Source organism: Atractosteus spatula, chromosome 12, assembly GCF_055471065.1.
Source record: "Atractosteus spatula isolate fAtrSpa1 chromosome 12, fAtrSpa1.hap1, whole genome shotgun sequence".
Lineage (NCBI taxonomy): Eukaryota > Metazoa > Chordata > Actinopteri > Semionotiformes > Lepisosteidae > Atractosteus > Atractosteus spatula.
The window spans coordinates 29,167,512-29,188,630 of NC_142717.1; the positions used below are offsets into that span (position 1 = coordinate 29,167,512).

Below are 21,119 nucleotides of genomic sequence, written 5' to 3' on the forward strand. Positions count from 1 at the left end.
GCTGCTGTCTAGAAACACAAAAAGAAGAAAAAGTATCTGCAACCGTCTTCAAAACTTTTTTTTCTTTTCTGCCTGTCTCTCGGTGGTCAGAAGGAACTGAAATCCATCGGACAGGAGTTTCTTTAATGAAATTCTGTAAAAGAAACATACAGTACCACGTACGCGAGTCAATTAAGATTTAAAGCTGCGAGGAAGAAAAAAAACAAGGGGATTTTGGGAAGCACTTGAAAAAGAAGGCAAACATGTAACATGTACGGAAAAAAAACAAGTTAAAAAGAAGAAAAACAAAAGAGGGGATGGAAAACGTGAACGAGCGTTACGTTCGTCTTCTGTAAAATATTCAGAAGCCAAAGGGAGAATCTAAAATGAAAATGGTTGAAGCATGGGATGTAAGAAAGCCAACCCAAGCAGAAATGAATTTTCACAACTTAGAAGACGTAGCCCCGCGGAAAGAAGGAAAGAACCTGACCTTCCTCAAGTGAAGACCCTAACTGCAGGGTGTAATAAGCGGCGCTATTTGCAGTGTTGTTGGAGGAGGTGGACAGTGAAGCAGAGACAGATAGTTTGAGAGTGAAGCAGCTAATTGCTGAGTCCATCCCTCATTTCCATATCCTGTGTGTGTCCGCTGGACCTCAGCCAATCCCCCACTCACACCACCATTAATCGCAATGCATTATTCACTATCATAATTATATACCGACATGCGCAATCCACACAACAGCAACACCAGCTAATTTCCGTAATTTTGCAACTCGACTATTTGTGAACATTTTTTTTTATTTGCTCGCTGCTGATGTATCTGCAAAAGCAGAAACAACTCGCAGCTTACCAACAGCATGTCGCGCCGCAAGCAAGCGAAGCCACAGCATCTCAAATCGGACGAAGAGCCAACACTAGCTGAGGTAGTTTCTGAAAATGGTAAGTCTGTTTAGGTGTTGTAGTAAGGCGGAAAAGAGGGGGGTGGGAGATTTTTTTGTGAATAAACAGGTCAGCAGAAGTTGCACAATTTCTCAAAACGTGCAGCCACTTTTTTCAGATCAAGATCACTGTATGCAAACGTAGCCTTTGACATCCGTTGTAATTTTACTGATTAGATATGGACTTCGTACTGAGAGAAGCAGTGATCTAATTTGACCTGGTAGTTTTGGAAGGATTTGGTGGGTTGAAGAGGTAAAAGTTTTTTTTTATTAATTTTAAAAACACGTTTTGTAATGTCTTATGTTTTCACGGCAGTTAGGTTGTACATTATTCTCCACTTTTTGACATTATGTTTTTATATAAACAGACATATACGCGTTCGTAAGTATATATACAGATACACACGGTAGTTGGAGAACAAGGACTAATTCAATGTTCATGAAACATATACTTAGTTTCCTACCTTACAGTTGTTCTAGATGCCACCTAAAGCAGTTATTGTTCATTCTGATTTCCCTTTTTTTCCTTTTTTCTGGTATTATTATAGCGAATGACCTTATTATTACCTTTGAAAAGGCATATTTTTTACTTGCGGATTGTTGCTTTTTTAAAGTTGTCAGTATAGCCTATACTCTACTTGACTGATGCTGTTTTGACTAGTTTAATGGATAATGTACACCCGAAGATAAAATAGTTTAAACAGATAAGTGCGGCAATTTGGGTAGCAATACATAGGGCACGGGTATTATAAAGATGTTTAACGATTATATAGGCATGTGTACTTTGCGTTATCAGTTTTGCTTGAGAGGAAGTCGTACAGTTGATTCAGAAGAAAATGCTAAATAAAGCTCTGGAGTGTGTCCCCTATTGTAATATGGTGGTTATATATTATTAGTTTACATGAAAGAAAACACTTTTATAATTTGCCAAAGAAAAATTCCAAATTCAGGACCTTAAAATGTGTTTTTTCACTAATGCAAATATTAATTATCAATATTAATAATAATAGTATTAACACTTTATCAGTGGGATTTATTGCTGTTTCAGTTAGGTAAAGCAGAATGCCATAAAATAAATGACAAATTACGAATGCATTCTGGACAGCAACCTTTGTCAATAACCTTCGTGCTTTAATATTAGCTGTGTAAAAACGCATTTTGGAAAATAAACCGGGAAGGGGAAAATTTCGTCGTTAATCTTCTAATGTGTTCTAAAAACAAAGCACAAAATATTAACCTAATTTAAAGCAACGCACAGTTGTAAGGAGAACGGAAGACAACAGAAAACTTTTCTAATCTTTTGCGTCTTCCCATCTGATTTGAATTGAGACTGTGGGTAAAATGCTTGCATATACTGGGGTAGATTAAGTGCAAAGTCTCTTTGTGATGGAAATGTTTTTTGTTTACTTCATCACGTAGAATTTCTCACACTTGGTTTGTTTTGTATCGCCTCTCAATTACTGTGAGATGAGTTGGTAAAGTATTATTTTCAGAATGAAAGAACGATCTTTCACTTAAAGAACTACACCGCATCACAGTTTGGAATTTTGAAAACGTTATTATGAAACTATGTGAATAATATACCCACACACAAACACACTACAACAACCCTTGCATGCATAAACACAACATAAAAATTAAAAACGAAACAAAGAAATCTGCACTGAAGAACTTTTATTTTATGGAATAATTTTAATTTATAAAACGCATTTCTTCCGCTTAATATACATTTTGTTAAAATGATCCTATTTTCATGTCTGTGCCGTTTGTACTTACGCTGAGCTTTTAAGAGCTGAAAGGTTAAGGTCGTATACAATTGTAACGGAAATTGCATGTTGTATTACAAAGTAATTAAATGTGATTTCAAACAATTGTAATTGAACGCAGCACACGCTAAGATACATATATATATAAGAATTTTGTATCAAAGTGTTTCATATCAAAGAAATGTTTTGCAAAAATGCAAAAAACTAAATTAGTTGTATTTTTGGTTAAATGCACAGTTACATTTTCCACTTGTTTTGTAACAGTAGTGCAAGAGAATTACTTTCCAGATATTTATTACAACCAAAAACATAAACTATGAAAAATAGAATAAGAATGTAAATGTCCTAGTTATTGCCCTTTTATTTTTATTTCCATTTTAAGAATGGTGTATTTCGTCTTTGGAGAGATAACAACAATCATTTAAGTGAATGTATTTAAAGCATTGCTTGCAAACCTGTTTGTTTCCCTAAGCTATTAAATAAATAGGCTCAAATATGCCAGAGACAGATGTATTTAATGCTTCAAAGCAAATTGTAAAGCCTTTCCCTGCATGTAATGTTGTCTCAGGTCATGGAAAAGTGGTAGATCATCCTTAGATTGGATTTCCTGCAGTTTACATTGTAATGTGCTGACATAGTTCAGCTCAACACCATTCTATTTTACATAGTAGTCTACAGAGAGGAATACTATGGTCAGCATTTCTTATTGATGACATTAAGTGCTGTTTTGGTATGCCTAACAAATCACTGCAGTTTCATTTTCTGCCTTTCTGAAGTTATCCAACACTATTTTACACTTCTAACATACAGAAGAGTTTGAAACTGTGTTGTAACATTCCATAGTGCATCAAGCCCAGCAAACTGTATATATATTGACAAGGGTTTCACTTCATCTATGATTACTTGTGGGTTCTTGTGTGTTGGACTGAAGCAATTCCACCGAAAGAGAAATCATTTTGTCCCTTTGCCATTGCAGAAAGGGGTTTTCAGGTCATGTATATGCTAAACAATGCTTGTATTCTACTCATGTGCTTGATAACAGTGCAGGTGTTCAACTTTTAGATTGTTTCACCAAATATATTGTTACACAGGTTATTACAAACAATTCAGGCCATTTGTTTTAAAACATGAATTCTGAAATTTGGATCTTGCCTTATGTAAAATAGATTTAGCTTTATTCTTTCTTGATTAAGACCCGCGGTAAAGTAATGTGATTCCCTTATGCATAACAAATAACTACTGATATAAAATGTGTGTATGATTTGTTTACCTGAAAAGAACCTGTTTATTTTATATTATGGAATTAAACGTGATTTCAAAGATAGTCTTCCAATACTCTTATAATTTAATTGAGTGCATTTTTTTATTTAAAGTAATGTACCGTTGTTCATAAGGGAACACCATTGTTGAAATACAGAGAGAGCACTCTCCATCCAAGAACAAACTCTTAAAAAGAGCATGGGGTTGTTAACTCTATTAGACCTGGAGGCCTCCCAAACTCAGGGAAAAAATTGCAGACTATCCAGAAATAGAAGATTTTTTTTCACACCGACAAGGCTTGTGTTAGCAGTTCATCTGCTGGGAATGTCAAACAGTTCACCACAGATTCCATTTTAAAAACTTCAGCACCTTTCATGCAGTATCTGATTCCTGGAGACTTAAACTCACATGTTAGGTAGTTGAATTGTGGGCTTGAGGTTGGCGCAGGTTGTAAGTATTGCAGTCTCTTGTTCTGTTTTATTTGCTGCTGGAGCACAACAGTACTTTACTTTGCTGAAGGACTTCAATTTAGTCTTCTGTTTTTGAGAAGGGCTGAGAAAGCTGGCATCAGGAACTCGGGTGGCTGGACTGATCACTTTCTTTTTCACCCCTTTAAAACATGGTCTGTGGGACCTTGCCACATTTATTTTTCAGTCACTTTCTCGTAATGAAGAATCATTAGAAGTCATTGTGAATTCAAAAACAGAGATCTTCAGAACAATGAGCGTTCTTCTCATAGTATTTAAAATTGTTGCCCAACCATCATTTGTAACAGATATTGTTCTTAAAAAATGTAATGAAATTCAGTTGGTAAGAAAAACAGCATTTAAAAATAGGAAAGACGTGGAATATATATCAAAATAGTAGTTTGCCATATATGCTTTAAATCTGTAGTTATAAAATAACATTTTTAACTCTTTCATAATTGTAGCTAAATTCCAAAAATTTTTGTGTTTCTGTTTCACAAGCAGAAAATGGATAACGGGTGTCTATGCAGCTAATTGTATCACACCGCAGAATTTCTCCAGCGAACCTGGAGCATTTGTTTCATTGTGTCAAATCTATTCAGATTGTGCAAATCTTTTCTGTACACAATCACTCCCAAAATCTCTGTTCCCCTCAGCGCTGTGCATGCTGTGTAAAGCCTACTTTAAATGTTATACAACACCTAGTCCGGACACCATTTTGTCTCCAAGAAAAATGACAACAAACCAAAAAATAACAACAAACCCTTTTCTGTACAGGCTGAAAGGTGAAGTTATGGGTTGTTGGGTTTTTTTTTAAAAAAAGTGTAAAGAGCTCTTTTTCTCGGGTAGAATTAAACAGGAGCCTACAGCTGTTCTTTTCACTTCTCAACCAGTGTTTAATTAGGATTTATTCATTATTTAAACCCTAGAGTTGATTTGACCTTTTTGTGTGTCTCTTTTGTATTAGGCCTGCATTGTTGTCAAATGTAGCACATTAGGGTCCTTTTGTGTGATGTCCCTGAAAAGGTAGGATCGCATGGAGTGCCAACAAGCTTCTGATGGCCTCCCCCTCAGGGTGGGTAGTTAGAAGTGCTTTGATAGAGCCTGCTGACTTAACCTTTGCCTGCCATGCCCTGCCAGGGGTGGACGCTAGATGTCAAGCTCATAATACAATTAGTACATCTGTGCCATTGACCTTGGCAGCATAGCCTACCAGTGTTCTGTAAAGTGTTAACACTGATTTTTGAGTGTTAACTCCAGATCGCTGTGAGCAAGCACTTGTGTACTGACTGTGGTGGCTGTGGGTCTCCCGAGACAGTGTGGCCATTAGGGAAAACCTTTCTTTTTCTTTCGCCAATATACATTTTATGGCAGAGCAGTCCTTCTTGCATTATTTTAAATTGGGACGATAAGAGAATGGGTAGTTCCAGAAGTGGATCAAGACTCATGGGTTTAAACAAAAAATGAACAGTAGAAACATTTTCCTCTAGTTTCAATATTCAGCTGCATAAATTGCATCAGTTCTTTTGAGTAGCATGTATTGTTTTAAAAAAGTAATTAAAAGTCTAGAAGCGTTCCTAATAGTTTTAACAGAGACAGGTCTGGTATGATAATGGGTAATTTAATTTAGTGGAGTGCTTCATAGAGAGTTTCTTTTTTTGGTTTTCTGCTAAACAAAACACAACTTGGTAACTTCTAGAAAGGGCAGTGACAACATGGCTGCTTGTTACTTCCTTTGTGCAGTTTTATTTGGCTTTTTTTCATCACGCTTCACCATTTGGTGGAGATCTTAGGACCACCCACTTGGATGTGCCAAAGATGCTTGGAAGGAGTTGGCTCTCAGCTCACAAAGATGGCTCTTTTAATTACAACCCAGAGCCTAAAAGCGCACATAAATACGAGGCCCAATTGAGAACACTAATCAACATGATGTAATGCAAGCCCCAAAACAAAAGTTTCATTATGGAATACTGTATCATAAGCATACATAAACAAATCGTTAATGTTTTAGCTGCTTGGCATCTGCATACAAGCACAAAGGCAGCACTGTGTGTGACCAAAGAGAGTTATACTGTACCCATTAAAAAGGCCATGGCTGTGAAATAGAGCTCTCTTGGTGACTCTACCACAGGTGTTAGCTACGAAACAAACGCTGAGATCTGGACCACCACATACATCATAATAAGCGTGCTGAGACAAGGATATTGTCAGTATATCAAGAGTGCCCTCCACTGTTCATCCTCTTAACTGGCAGACTTCGCAAACAGGGAAGCAATGGAAAAAAAGTGTCATTCAAACAAGAATTTCTCTACATTGTTAAACTCAGCAGGCTCCCTTATTTGCCTCCTTCTGTCTCACAGCTTGGGTTTGGTCCCTGTCGATTCATTTTTTTCCTTCTGTTTTTTTTTAAAGGATTCAGTGCTTTTCTCAAATACTTAAAAGAATGAATTTGAAGGGGGGTGTTGCCAATCACCTTGCCTAATTTATAGCACTTCTGAAAAGCCTCTGGTCTGTTATCTTGGGGCACGTAACCAAGGAAATCACATAAGCACGTGATGCCACAGGACAGTGATTTTATAAGACAAAACAGTGGTGTTTAAATTAGGAGGATTTATGACATCAAAGCGCTCATCCTGTTGAGCACTACAAAGTCTTGAAATTCTCTCTTCTACAGTATTTTTATTTTTGTTCAAAGAGAATTTGAGAAGAATCTATAAAAAAGTTTTTTCACACTAGAAAAATTATTTTCAAAGGTTAAAATGTAAAAACCAAGGGAAGTTTATATTTAAAGGAAAAATAATTTTTGTGTATTTTTCTGTCTGTAATTTGACAAATCACGGAACTTTAAACCAGTTGTTTATTTTTAAATTAATGTGAAAACCAGAGTTTTTTGGGTTCTTCTTAATACATTGTTTTGCTCATCTGTATTCAGAAATTCTGCAAGGATACTTTATCTGTCCAGTGTGTTATGTTGATATTTTAGACTTGTATAAGACTTGTGAACGTTGTTTTTTCACAGATGGTGGATAATGTTTTTTGTTACTCCTTTACATTTTATGAGTTTTATATTTGTGTTTAAATACCCCATCAACAAGCTGCTTCATTTTGTTCTGAAGATGTATAATAACAATCCATTTAGTTTAAAAAAAAGAAAACACAGGTTTTTGAATTATACTTTTCTCATAATTTATATTAATCGCTGAAGATCCTTAACAATGCTCAAGAATTGCTGCATTATGCAATGGTTGCAAAAGAAAAAATGAAAGAAACTGTATGTTCATTATTCTTTAGTTTAAACAATAAGTACAGGTAATAATTGAAAGGAAAAACAACACTATACTTTGGCAATATGGATAAAACTGCTATAGTCTTTATTTTTATGTGCTTTTGGCAAGCCTTTTATGACAAACGGTGATGTAGAAAATAACACAACGACATTACACTGATAATGAGAAAAAAATGCTCTAATTCGGCTTGCAAATCGCTTTGTAAAAAGTGCCCTTGCTGCTCCAGTTAACCCAACCTTTGTACCTCACTCCCTCTATAATCTCCTGAGAAAGTAAAATACCCCATTAAAAGAAAGCGCTTTTTTTTCTTTCAATTTATTAAGAACTATTTTATTGACAGCTTTTTGTCTGTGGATTTTCGTCACCATAGACCAAGCCATTTATAATCGGAATGCAAGATCTATATTGTGTGAATCCCTTTTGAAAAAAAATATTTTCCTTTCTTTATCTTTCAGTGAAATGTTTTAAAATCTAAACCGGAGAAAGAGTACTGGTGAAACCATAGTTTTTGTAAAAGGAAACTGAGATTTGGTGGTAACCTTCTAAGGATGAATATATATTTTTAAAAAGAGAACAATCTGAACAAAGTGATGATCAGTAATAATAAAATTACATTTTTTAATAACATTTTTTTGTTGCTGATAAGACACCTGTGTGTTATTCCACTTGACTTATAAATTAAAATTTGTTTTTAAACATGGGGAATTATAATATTAGATAACAAATTAATTTAAATAATAATAAAAAGATTGTGTGATCATTTGTATTTATATTAATAGTGAGACATGTTTTAAAATGCATGGATGTTATCTGCACTTTCAAAATGAAAAACAATATTTTCAAACTTTTGTCATTTCAGTTTGCTAGCAGCATTTTTTTTCCAGAATATTGCAATATTTTATGAGATGTTGCAATCAACACAACTTTCATTTTTAGCTTTGCTTAACTTAGAGATTAAAAAAGCTAACAAGGCTAATCACAGAAAATAATAGAATCTCGTGGATCTTGCATTAAATTAGGGAACCTCATGAAAAGATGCAAAGGAACCTACAAATAAAACCTATCTATTTTCTCAGTAAAAGGTAATTTCACAGTACAGCCTCTAGATAGGATACATATGTGGTTTATAATAGTATATATGAAAGATATATTACTTTTAATCACAACAAATATAAATTGTGTCACTGCTATGTATTTTAAGACAACCACATAACCCACATTAATACATTTTTCACAATTTATTTATTCTAAAACAATTTTTAAAGACAATTTTGGAAAGTCTTAAGTCATTTTATTCCACAGATATGGTGACAGAAGATCAGGGATTTTGCGGGGAGGATTATTATGTTGTGTAATGACAGCACAGAAACTCAAGCACCCCAGCATGACTTCTGCTGTTTTGACACAGTCACGCAAAGAAAAAAAAATATGCCGGAAAGAAATGTGTGCGTTAATAATTAATCTACCCCTAACCATTCCTACTAATTTTCCCTGACCTTTCAACCCTCAATTATGCAAATTTGCAGTTCTGTCTGTTGATCACTTAAGGAGATTGTGTTTATGCGCGGGTGTTGTGCTATTTTCAATACGCTGTTTGGCTTTGTTTGCTGTGAATGTTCTAGAAATATAAATTACATGTGAAGCTGTGGATTCAGCAGGAAAGCAAAGCAATCTGTTCTGGGATAATTGGATGTAAAGTGTGAAAGCACAAGACAAGTTTAGGATTTGAGCAATTGTTTTGTTTTTACCAGGCTGATGTCTTCTTTTATACAATTCTGTTTTCTTTCTCTCTTTAATCCACTTACTTTCATATTACACAGCAAAATAATAAAATTTTAGATACAGGGCTGAATTTTGCCCACGGTGTTTGAGAGGGAAGCGGCTGAAATTAGCTTGGTTCTTCCAAATCCTTTTGCTGATTATTAATTGTGTTAAAGAAACTGGACCCTGGTGGCAGACATGACCCTTTGGCGAGAAATTACAACAGGGCTGATGAATTCCAGTACTAATGAATCATTTAAGAAGACTGAGCCACAGCAATGAAATGTGTCTTCTAGCCTTATCTACAAATGACAATGGAGCAACAAGAATAGGCCGAACTTTTCCTTTGAGCTGTTATCCCCATCTTTAATGTAGAAGAATTACAAAGCCCACACACTGTGCAGAAACTCTGTAAGGAGATGACATTGGTGGGCCAAGAAAAAAAACAGAAGAAGATTTTATTTTCTTCCAAATATTGCCTCTGGAAAGAAAATGCTGTTCTTTGTAAAACAGTTTGTTTTTTTTGTTCAAGTTGCAGATTCCTAATTTGTACTGTCATATTTTTAATTTTCATATAGATTATTTTTTTTCATGAGATATTCTAATTGGGAATGCAATGCTTACCTTTTTCTATATTCGTTGTATATTTTACATTGTTTTCTTTCAAATATTGTTAAAATATGTTTATGCAGGTCTTTCACAGACATATATGTGCACCTGAAAAGGCTTCACAGTTGATTTTCCCCCCATTTTTCAGTGTGGAATTAACCCCTACATGTTTCTAAATATATATTTTTCATTTTTATATTACTAAATAGCTTAAGTGAAATGTCATCATTCATCATTATGAAAAGAAGTAGTTCTTAAAGGATGCGAACAGGGGAAGAGTTTTACCCATAACAGTTTTAGCACAAGCAAAACATTTTCTAAGACTGTAAAGGTACTGGTAGTTTACAGAATTCCAGAAAGAAAAAAAATCATTAATGACACCATGAAACACTATCGAAGCTAGCTTTCTCAACATTTCTGTCTCAATACACTTATGATTGTAATCTGTATTATCATTCATATTGGTAGTTATATGTACTGTATGTAGAATATAAGTATACTTTTTCTTTTACTGAAGATATTAAGTTGACAAGATATCAATCCCTTCCATGTATTATACATTTTAATTTGTCCAGGCTATCTGTCTGCCTGTATCTATATGTACATCTTTCTCTCAACCTGTAAATCTATATTGACCTCAGTTGCCTAAGCAGAAGTTTTCTTGTCGGTGTGACTAAATGGGTTGATGCCACTCATCTTTGGTATCACATAACAGTTGAAATAACGCAGTGATGTAGCTTGCCATGTTCAAAGTAGCAGGCATGAGCTGTGGAATAATTACTGAATCATTCCATCCTGCCTCATATTTATAAGAATTTATGAAAAGTAAACGTTACTGTAGCTGGTTGTCTCATTCCTTTGCAGCTGCATATTTGATCAGGTGTGAATTAGAATTCTGTTCATTAAACATGCTTGTTATTTGGCACATGATGGTAACACTAGTCAGAGGAAGTGACTGCCTACAACAGTAATTAAACATGTGTAACCAATTAGTGGGTTTTCTGCTATGGCACTAGCATGTAATTTGTTGAGTCCTTTTTGAAAGAAAAAAAGAAGAAAATAGGTATAAAATAAGTAACTGAATGCTACTGGTTTAAAGAGAAAACCTAAGTGATGAGGAAGAAGAAATTAAAATCATTTTATTTTTATACTGAATTTTAAGTTAAAAACAGGATCTACCTAAAGACTGACATCTTGCATGCCTTACAAAATGGTTTATTATGCAAATTGTATTTATAAACAGATTAATTTATTTTTTGTAAGTTCTGTATTATTCAAATACATAACTGTATTTGTTATTCTGTACAGAACTTTCTTTAAATAAATAGTGATGCTAGATCACTTCTTTTTAAAATAGAGGCCAACACAATAAACAGAAAACCTGATGCAAACCCTGTCTAGGCATTTTCTGAAGGACAATCATACCGTCAAGTTCTCAAACTGAATTAAGTTACCAATGGCCAGTTTATCTAATCAAGCGTTGGTTTAAGACAAATAGGGTTACATATAGTTTAGCAATGTTAAGTGAACTGGCAAAGGCATTTCAAATTCCAGTGGAAATGAGGAAAGTTGATAGTGAAGGGGAATCCTAATGAGTCCATCAAAGACTTGATTTGTACCCAACAGACAAGGCAGCTGTGAATTGTATGAAAATATTGGAAATCAATAGCTTCTATGGAATTTCATTAAGAAGCAGTATCCACAATTGGTAGGCCCTCATAATTTGATGGATTGTGCAAAGAAAATTATTAGCTTGGTATGGGGAGAATGATAGCATACACAAACTAGGTCCTGAGAATTCTTGAAATAGGGCAATTTGTACAGAGTTAAAAAAATATTGATTTTAGTGATGTGCCAAAACAACTTCAGAGTATAAATCAGAGGGGACATTGTGTGTGTGGATTTCATTCATTGTCTGATGACATTCCTCTTGATTTTCCTGTAGCTCCAGGAGAAGGAGTGGATGATGCTGACAGCGGGAATGAAAGCCGAAGTGGCAGCGAAGAGACTCACGTCTGTGAAAAGTGCTGCGCTGAATTTTTCAAGTGGACGGACTTCCTGGAGCACCAGAAGAACTGCACCAAGAACCCTCTGGTGCTTATCGTGAACGAGGACGAAACAGCACCTGATACCCAAGAATACCCCACCGAACCTTCACCAGCCCCCAGCTGCCCCAGTGACCCAGCTGAAAGTGAGGACGCTGAGGAGAGCAACGTGCCGACAGAAGGCAATGAGAGCTCAGAGGTAGCAAAGACAGGCACGGAGAAGGAGGACGAGCCCATGGAGGTAGAACAATCTCCTGATAAAGCAGTTGAACCCGAGCCAGCTGCATCAGATCCCACCGTTTCTCTACCTCAGATCCCCAATCAATCTTCCATGACAAACTATAACATGCCAAACACTAACGTAACTTTAGAGACTTTACACAGCACGAGGGTAGCAGTGGCACAGTTCTCGCAAAGCTCCCGTACTGGCACCAGCCCTGGAATGACCACTATGGCTATCCCAATGATCCTGGACCAGCTGATGGCCCTTCAGCAGCAGCAGATTCACCAGCTGCAGCTGATCGAGCAGATCCGCAGTCAGGTGGCCATGATGAATCGACAACCCATGCAGCCAGCTCTGAACCCAGCTGCAGCTTCCCAGGTGCCACCTTCGGGTGCAGCCACCAACCAGCTCCAGCTCCAGGGATTCATTGCACCGCAGGTTCATCAGCTACCAGCTGCGGTACCTTCCGCAGTAAATGGACAAGCCTCGAGCTCGCTGCCATCTACATTGGAGGGACCTCAGCAACACGTTTCACAGCCTGTCTGTGGGCCAGCCAATCCAGGAATACCCAGCACCGCTCCTGTCCCAGCTGAGTCCAGCCTTCCCACATCAAGCTGCAATGTGGTGTCATCTTTAATGCCTCACTGCACTATTGCTAACACGAGCAACAGCTGCACCCAGCCACAAAACACTTCAGCGTCTACATCAGTAGGACACGCAAGCCTCCTCAGTCCGTCTTCAAACCTGCCACTACTACCTCAAAGCTCTTCAAGTAGTGTCATCTTTCCCAACCCCCTCGTAAGCATTGCAGCAACCGCAAATGCCCTGGATCCGCTCTCTGCCCTAATGAAGCACCGCAAGGGGAAGCCGCCCAACGTGTCAGTGTTTGACACAAAGCCCAGCTCAGAAGACCCTTTTTTTAAGCATAAGTGCAGGTTCTGCGCCAAGGTCTTTGGGAGTGACAGTGCTCTGCAGATTCACCTACGCTCTCACACTGGAGAAAGGCCCTTCAAATGTAACATCTGTGGAAACCGCTTTTCAACAAAAGGAAATTTGAAGGTTCACTTCCAGAGGCATAAGGAAAAGTACCCTCACATCCAAATGAACCCTTATCCAGTCCCAGAATACCTCGATAATGTACCCACAAGCTCGGGCATCCCTTACGGGATGTCTCTTCCTCCTGAAAAGCCAGTGACAACGTGGCTCGACAGCAAGCCCGTGTTACCAACAGTGTCCACTTCTGTTGGGCTCCAGCTTCCCCCTACACTCCCTAGTATGGGCACTTACAGTGATTCTCCAAGTATTACTCCCTTAAGCAGGTCACCACAAAGGCCCTCTCCTGCTTCCAGTGAATGTGCATCTTTATCTCCCAATCTTAATAATAGCGAAGCCAGTGTTCCAGTGTCTTCAGAGTCTCCGCAGCCCAACATTGGCAGTGACGCACCACCTGTCTTGAAACCAGAGGGGATTCACCTGCCCCCAAACTGTTCTATAAGACCAGGTGACAGCTCCACCACTGTGAGTCAATCCATCTCTTCAGCTTCCATCACTACTACAACCGCTGCTACCACAGCACTGGTCATGGAGCCTGGCACACCCACCTCCACCTTCTCCAACCCCTTACTTCCAATGATTTCAGATCAGTTCAAAGCAAAGTTTCCATTTGGCGGCCTGCTAGACTCTATGCAAACTTCAGAGACTTCTAAGCTGCAGCAACTGGTGGAGAATATTGACAAAAAAATGACGGACCCCAACCAGTGTGTCATTTGTCACCGAGTGCTCAGCTGTCAGAGTGCTCTGAAGATGCACTACCGTATACACACAGGAGAGAGGCCCTTTAAATGCAAGATCTGTGGCAGGGCATTCACCACAAAAGGCAACCTGAAGACACACTTTGGAGTCCACAGAGCCAAGCCTCCTCTTCGGGTGCAGCACTCGTGTCCCATCTGCCAGAAGAAATTCACCAACGCTGTTGTCCTGCAGCAGCACATCCGTATGCACATGGGGGGGCAGATCCCAAACACACCTTTGCCCGAGGGCTTCCAGGACAGCATGGACACTGACCTCTCGTTTGACGAAAAGAGCATTGATGCCATGAGCAGCTATGATGATGATCTTATGGATGAAAACTCCTTGGAAGAAGAAGGAGAGCTCAAGGAAGGAGAGATTGACCCTTCCAAACCATTGATCTCTTACTCTGGCTTGTCCCCTAACTCACCTCCATCTGTGATTTCCAGCATCGCCGCACTGGAAAACCAAATGAAAATGATTGACTCCTCCTTAAGCATGCACCATTCCTTTGGACTGAAGCCAGTCGAGAATGGGTGCACAGAGAGCGATCACCTGACTAATGACTCTTCGTCAGCTATAGGGGACCTCGAGAGCCAGAGTGCAGGGAGCCCAGCAATGTCTGAATCATCCAACTCCATGCAAGCCCTGTCCCCTGCTCACAGCAACACAGAAAGCCATCGCTCCAAGTCCCCAGGCATCAACAATCCAGAAGAGCTGCATGAGGTAGTAGCAACGGTGAAGTCGGAAAAATCAGATACTCCATCACCCGCACCTGAGAATGGAGGGGCATTGGATCTGACTGCCACCCAACCTTGCAGGCCCATCATCAAAGAGGAGACTCCATTTAGCATGCTGTTCCTGAGCAGAGAACGCGGTAAGTTTAAAAGCATTGTTTGTAATATCTGTGGCAAATCTTTTACCTGTAAGAGTGCATTGGAGATTCACTACCGCAGCCATACTAAAGAGCGCCCTGCTGTTTGCACGGTCTGCAACCAGGGGTGTTGCACTGTGGGTAATTTAAAGCAACACTTACTGACACAAAAATTGAAAGAACTACCTTCTGAGATATTTGAACCAACTCTACTCTAGGTCCAAGCCAAAGTACCCCTAGCCTGGTTACCAGCACAGCGCCCAGCATGATCAAAATTGAAGTGAACGGGCACAGCAAGCCGATCTCCATAAGTGAGGGCCCGCACCTTCCGGTTGGTATCCAGGTCCCTGCAGCGCCTCAGACGGCGATGAGTCCTGGGATCAACCCCATGCTGGCACCGCCTCCCCCACGCCGGACCCCCAAGCAGCACAACTGCCACTCCTGCGGGAAGAACTTCTCCTCAGCCAGCGCCCTGCAGATCCATGAGCGCACCCACACGGGTGAAAAACCCTTTGGTTGCACAATCTGTGGTAGAGCTTTTACCACTAAAGGAAATCTCAAGGTATGAAGCTGTTCTTTCAAAGACTTAATAATCTCGTGGTCATAAATTAGAACTGGATCAATGTGTATTTTTTTTAAAGAGGCGTTGTAGTCTGGAATTTACTGCCTGTGTGCCTATGAATGAAAGGCGAATTCTTAAACGTTCCTAAACTGGGAGAGAAGTTCTTTATGTGGTGACAGGAGCATTTTCTAATAAAAGCAAATTTATAATATACCCTTTTCTAGCCAAGCACAACCTCCAAATTAAAATGGCATTGTTGTGTTTTTAACTTGCAGCTTTAAGACTGGTATAGTATTGAAGATATATAAGAAGTGTAATTTTACAATATAATTAACTGTAGAATTAAAGTTTTCAGGTCAAATGTAACTGAGAAAAAAATATTATATTTAAATGAAAACACACCAACAAGTAACCTTAGCACAGGTTTTCTTGGGTATACTGTTATGATTCAATTCAGAGTGGAAGCATTCTGATCTTTTACACTATTGTTTTTCTACAATATTATGACTGAATTTTGAGACTGGTTTTACTGTTAAGGAAACTAGTGAACACAAGTTGGGTTCAGAAACAGATTCTTATTTAGATTTAATGGAGTTTGTAACGAAAGTTCGGGAAGGATGACAACAGGCAAGTTCAATTAGACTTGGCTATCTATAATTTGAAATCACTCCTTACATCATTTCCTCTTCAAAAACTATGAATACTGTACGTCATGCCCTTCTCTCCCTCACATACGTCTTTTTGCATCTCACCTCCACCCCATCTCCACTTCTGCAGCTGCCCCTTGGTCACTCCTCACTCTGCATGGGGGTCCTAGACTCCTCATCTTATGGCCAGGAGGTTAGCCCTCAGCCAAGCAGGTTAAACTAAAGTTTCGCTAAAAACTCCATAATAAATCAATGTATTAATTTAATTCTTGGGTGTACTTCCTAGTGAATTTCAAGTAAATTGTACTAACAGACCACTGTTACAAGAGGTGAAATATTACTAACAAGAATTACTACAGAATTACCAAATCCTTTAGATTAAATAAAATAGCTACATGCATACAATTTACAAACGTCATGTAAAATGTTATATAAAGTGTATATAAGTGAACGAAAAAAGAGAAAAATGTTCTATGTTAATCTAAGGATATTTACCTGTGAAAGCTCAATGTTCTGCATAACCTGAAATATGAAATACAGATATTTGAGGCTTTTCAAGACATTGAACAGAAATCCATTGTGCTTGAATAAACTGATCCATTGTGCTTATATAGGTATATACAAAATAATTAAGGATTTTCACCATCTGCTGAATTTCATCTAGATTTTGTGCTTCTTGTAAAATTCTAACCTATATACATAAATGTTACAGTCCTTCATATTATAAATTATATTCATATTAAGGTACTTGTTTCTTGTTTTGTGAAGTGTAGTTGTCATTGCTGCACTGTTTAGTCTGATGTAAAGTAAATGCAATTCTTGGGATGTTCAATATTGTAGACGATGCCATATTTTTACTTATCAAGGTGAGACTTTAAAATGGTGCTATTGAAGAGATGGGATTACAGCTGGAGTGAATTTTGCCAAGAATCAGTTCCTTCAATTTTGTCTCGTCTGCATTTCTTTGGTTGCTATGGAAGGATAGGATATTCGAATTACTTCTCAGCAAATTCTGCAAATGAATCTCTTTTGTAAAATCTAAGATTGTGAAAAGCAGCTGTAAATGTAGTTTTCTGGGTTTAGGTATATCACATTAGTTTTGCTAAAAGCTCTTAAACTGTAAATACGTCTGTGTGTTTTTTGTTAATGCTAGTAACTGGTTTATTTTGCATAATCTGATAAATTATAGCTTTTAATTTTTACTACATTTAATTTACTGAATTTCCATAAAGATACATGGTATTTTCATTTTTTTTTGGAGTGGGGGGAGGCAAAGATTTTTAGAAGAAAATCAAAGGAAAAAACGTCCAAATTATAAATACTGTAGAATGGCTAATTCACATAAAGCAAAAACAATTCTGTGACCATGTTAAACTGTATACTTCCTTTAAGAGCATATATCATACCAGTAACTGTTTATTCTTTTAAAATGTACTTTCAGTGGTAACAACAGACCTGTGTAAGAATTTACCTGGCAGTGTTTTGCTGTTCTCAGTTTTGAGGATAACTACAATGTGTGTGAAACACACAATATCAAAAAAGTTTTTCTTTGTCTTTGAAAAGATAGATATAACAAGAGATTAAGACTTTCAAGCCATTTCATTGTCAAAATAATCACAGTAATCATATGTATTGGAAGTGTCAGAATATATTAACTTTATAATGGTAAATATTTCATATTTCAAATTTGAATCATTTTTACAAATTGGTTCAGACTGGTACAGGACCTTAAAACACATCTGTTTATGTTTTTAATGGTGTGTCAGTGAAATCGATGGTGATTTCAAATTTTTAAAGAGTTAAGGTTAAATAGCCAATAAGAAAAATAATCTCATGTAGATGCCTTTGAGTGAGAGTTAAAATAATCTACACTTATCTATTTAATCTATTATACTTGAACACTTGTGCAAATCTATTGGGATTACTTTGTTATTACTGTTTATAAATATATTTTATATGCTAACGTTTTGCTAACACAACCACTCATAATGTTTCTTATGAAAAACAAAATGTTTAAGTGCTGCGTTTGTGCACGAAGATGTTGAATCTTCAGATGATATATTTAAGTACAAAATAAAACATAATTAATATTGGGTATTCATTTTTTTAAGGTTCAGGCAGTGTTATTACCTGAATTATGATGCTCTATATTAAAACAATACACTCTTATAATTGGTTTATTAAAAAATATATATTTATGTCCTCCAATTTATTTTGTATTTTACATGTATCTTTATCATTACCTTTTTCCATTACACAACAAAATGGAGCAAAATTCTATCATGTTAGTTTAATGATTGTAAAACACATTATTTTTCTATTAACATAAAAAATATATTTTAAGCTGTTTATCATTTTATTTTATTTTATTTTTTAAAATGTCAGTACAAATGTGGTACAATTGAGGCCCTGGAAATTATTTTGCTTCAGAAATCTAAAAATCTGCACTTGTGATACCAAAATGTCTACTGATAATTTTATATGACAAGAATTATATTAAAATGTCAAGTAAGGAATTTATTTTTAGTGGTGAATAAGATCAAGCTGCCAAACCAGTAAGGCACAAACAGTTTCTCAGTAGTACTTAGTATGAATACATTTCAATTAACTCCTCCCATATATAGAGTTAAAACATAAATATTACATGTTTATCAGGAACCTCTAGTATGAGAGCCCTCTCCATAAGGAGGACTAAATAAACTGCAGTCTTGATTCTCAGGAAAATAAAGATGAGGCCATCTGAAAGCTAAAAACACTACTGTTGTTTTTTCCTTTGGAAATTGTGGAACTTGAATGTGCATTTTTTGATACAGAGGAGTTAATGTCCTTTTAGGAGTAGGCAATTTTCTTCCTGCCATGTGTGTGTCAAAATTTGTTCAGGTTAATTTCAATAAGTGAGGTAATTGTCCAGCTGTGTTATTATCCTTCTCTTCACTTGTTTGATCAAATTCTAATAATAACAAAACAAACCGGCGAATCTAAAACAATTGTATCCTTAATACTTTGGTGTTAACATGCCAGGAGGAAATAATAGTGCTAATTTCTAACCATACCCCCTCACTAACAAGGAAGAAAATTGCGCAGCAGACCAGTTGGGGGTAGAGGAATGGGTGCAGCCCAGTGAGCCTTTATGCCTTCAGGAGAGCAGAAGAGAGAGATTAGAATTTGATCTCGTCCTGATCTTCTGTCCAATAAACACCGTTCTTCTCTTTTTCCTGTCCCAGGTTCACATGGGGACCCACATGTGGAACAACGCTCCAGCCAGACGGGGGCGCAGGCTGTCGGTGGAGAACCCCATGGCCTTGCTTGGGGGCGATGCCATGAAGTTCACAGAGATGTTTCAGAAGGATCTGGCTGCCCGGGCCATGAACGTCGACCCCAGTTTCTGGAACCAGTACGCCGCAGCTATCACTAACGGGCTTGCCATGAAGAACAATGAAATCTCGGTCATACAAAATGGAGGGATCCCCCAGCTACCAGTCAGTTTGGGAGGAAGTGGTATTCCGTCGTTAAACAACTTGTCAGGTGGAATGGACAGGGCCCATGCTGGCAGCAGCCCCCCCATGACTGGTCTGGAGAAGACAAGCATGGATGTTGGAGCGAATCGCCCCTTTTCTAGGTTTATTGAAGATAACAAAGAGATTGGTATCAATTGAAAGACTTGCCTTGAATGCAAAAGGAACTGAGTGATCAGTTCGAACTTTACCTTTATGTACTATATTATGTACAGATTCCTTTTTTGGGGGAACTATAGTGTTTGGTATTTGTTAGAAAACTGGTCGACCTTACCTTGCTTTTGTTTCCTTGCTATGTCGCTCACACCAAGAAAACTTTGTTTCTTGTTTGAGATTCAGTTGTCTTGCAAAATTTGCATGGTACTTAACTTTGGTTTCTACCAGTATGTTTGACACTTTTCGAGGGGGACAAAAATTTAAAATGCTTAAAAGATTTTCACAATGGAGAGGAGAAACTCTCAGATATATTCTGTTACACAGACATGCACCAGTTTGTTCTTTGTGTGCATTTGAAGAGACTAGCCATGATCTAGTGACTTTGCAGTGACTGTGTGCTCTACAACAAAGGGCCTTGAGTTTGTAAGATTAAACTGCATTGTTTTAGTGCTTGTCTAATATTTTTTTCTTCACATGAAGTAGAAACTTGAACAATGTTTGACATATTTTAATCTTTACATTTAGGTGCCCCAATATTGTCTTATATAAATGTCCAGTGTCTTTAGTATTTATAAAATTGAAAGAAATGCGGGTAAATGAAGTTATATTTAATAACCCCAACGGTTTTATTGATCCTTTTTCTAAACTGCAGACTACAAATAGATTTTCTTTTCAATAAAGACAAAACCAATGTCATTTTAGCTTAACAAAACAAAATCATTGTTAAGTTTTATTTGGAAGTCTAGCATGAGAATTGTGTGCCATTTATGGTACATGTACTAGAAGTTCAAATACCTTTAGCTGCTATTTTGAAAGTTGTGCTATTCCTAGACAACCTTTTTGGAGTTCAACTGTTGTCTTAAAGAAGAATAAAAAAATTACAGACAAATCTTAAAGAAGCGTATAATGTATGCGTATTTTTATTAAATATAGAGTTTAACATAAAAGTCCAACTGTTTCGTCTGCACTTTTTAATAGAAAAGGTTTGTCTGCAATTTGTGTTTATCCTTAACTATCAAACATTATTTTAATCACTTCATAGTTTGTGCTTTTGTAACAAAATTCAGTTTCATCGAGTCAGTCGATCCTTCAAGAACAGACTTTCTTGTCAGTTACAACGTGACAACCGCGCACCTCATCAGAAGACGTTTTTTGTCCTCTACAAACAACGTTTGACATCTGTTGTAAATTTGTCTCTTTCTGTCTAGGAGAAGGGTGTTGTGCAGGCTGGATTTTGATTTC

General features: G+C 37.3%; 1 protein-coding gene across 2 annotated transcripts; it reads left to right on the forward strand.

Moving 5' to 3' along the window:
* The first annotated feature begins 836 nt into the window (after positions 1 to 836).
* On the forward strand, positions 837 to 20,827 carry sall3b (spalt-like transcription factor 3b). 2 transcript variants are annotated; one of them, XM_088928989.1, is made up of 4 exons: positions 837 to 918; positions 12,013 to 15,000; positions 15,216 to 15,559; positions 19,431 to 20,827. In XM_088928989.1, exons 1-4 carry the CDS (start codon positions 837 to 839, stop codon positions 19,860 to 19,862), a joined length of 3,846 nt encoding a protein of 1,281 aa, XP_088785115.1. In that variant the 3' UTR covers positions 19,863 to 20,827. The 2 variants fall into 2 exon arrangements, with proteins under 2 accessions (XP_088785115.1, XP_088785116.1); XM_088928990.1 differs by lacking the exon at positions 15,216 to 15,559 and having other exon boundaries at positions 19,431 to 19,671.
* Positions 20,828 to 21,119: the final 292 nt, after the last annotated feature.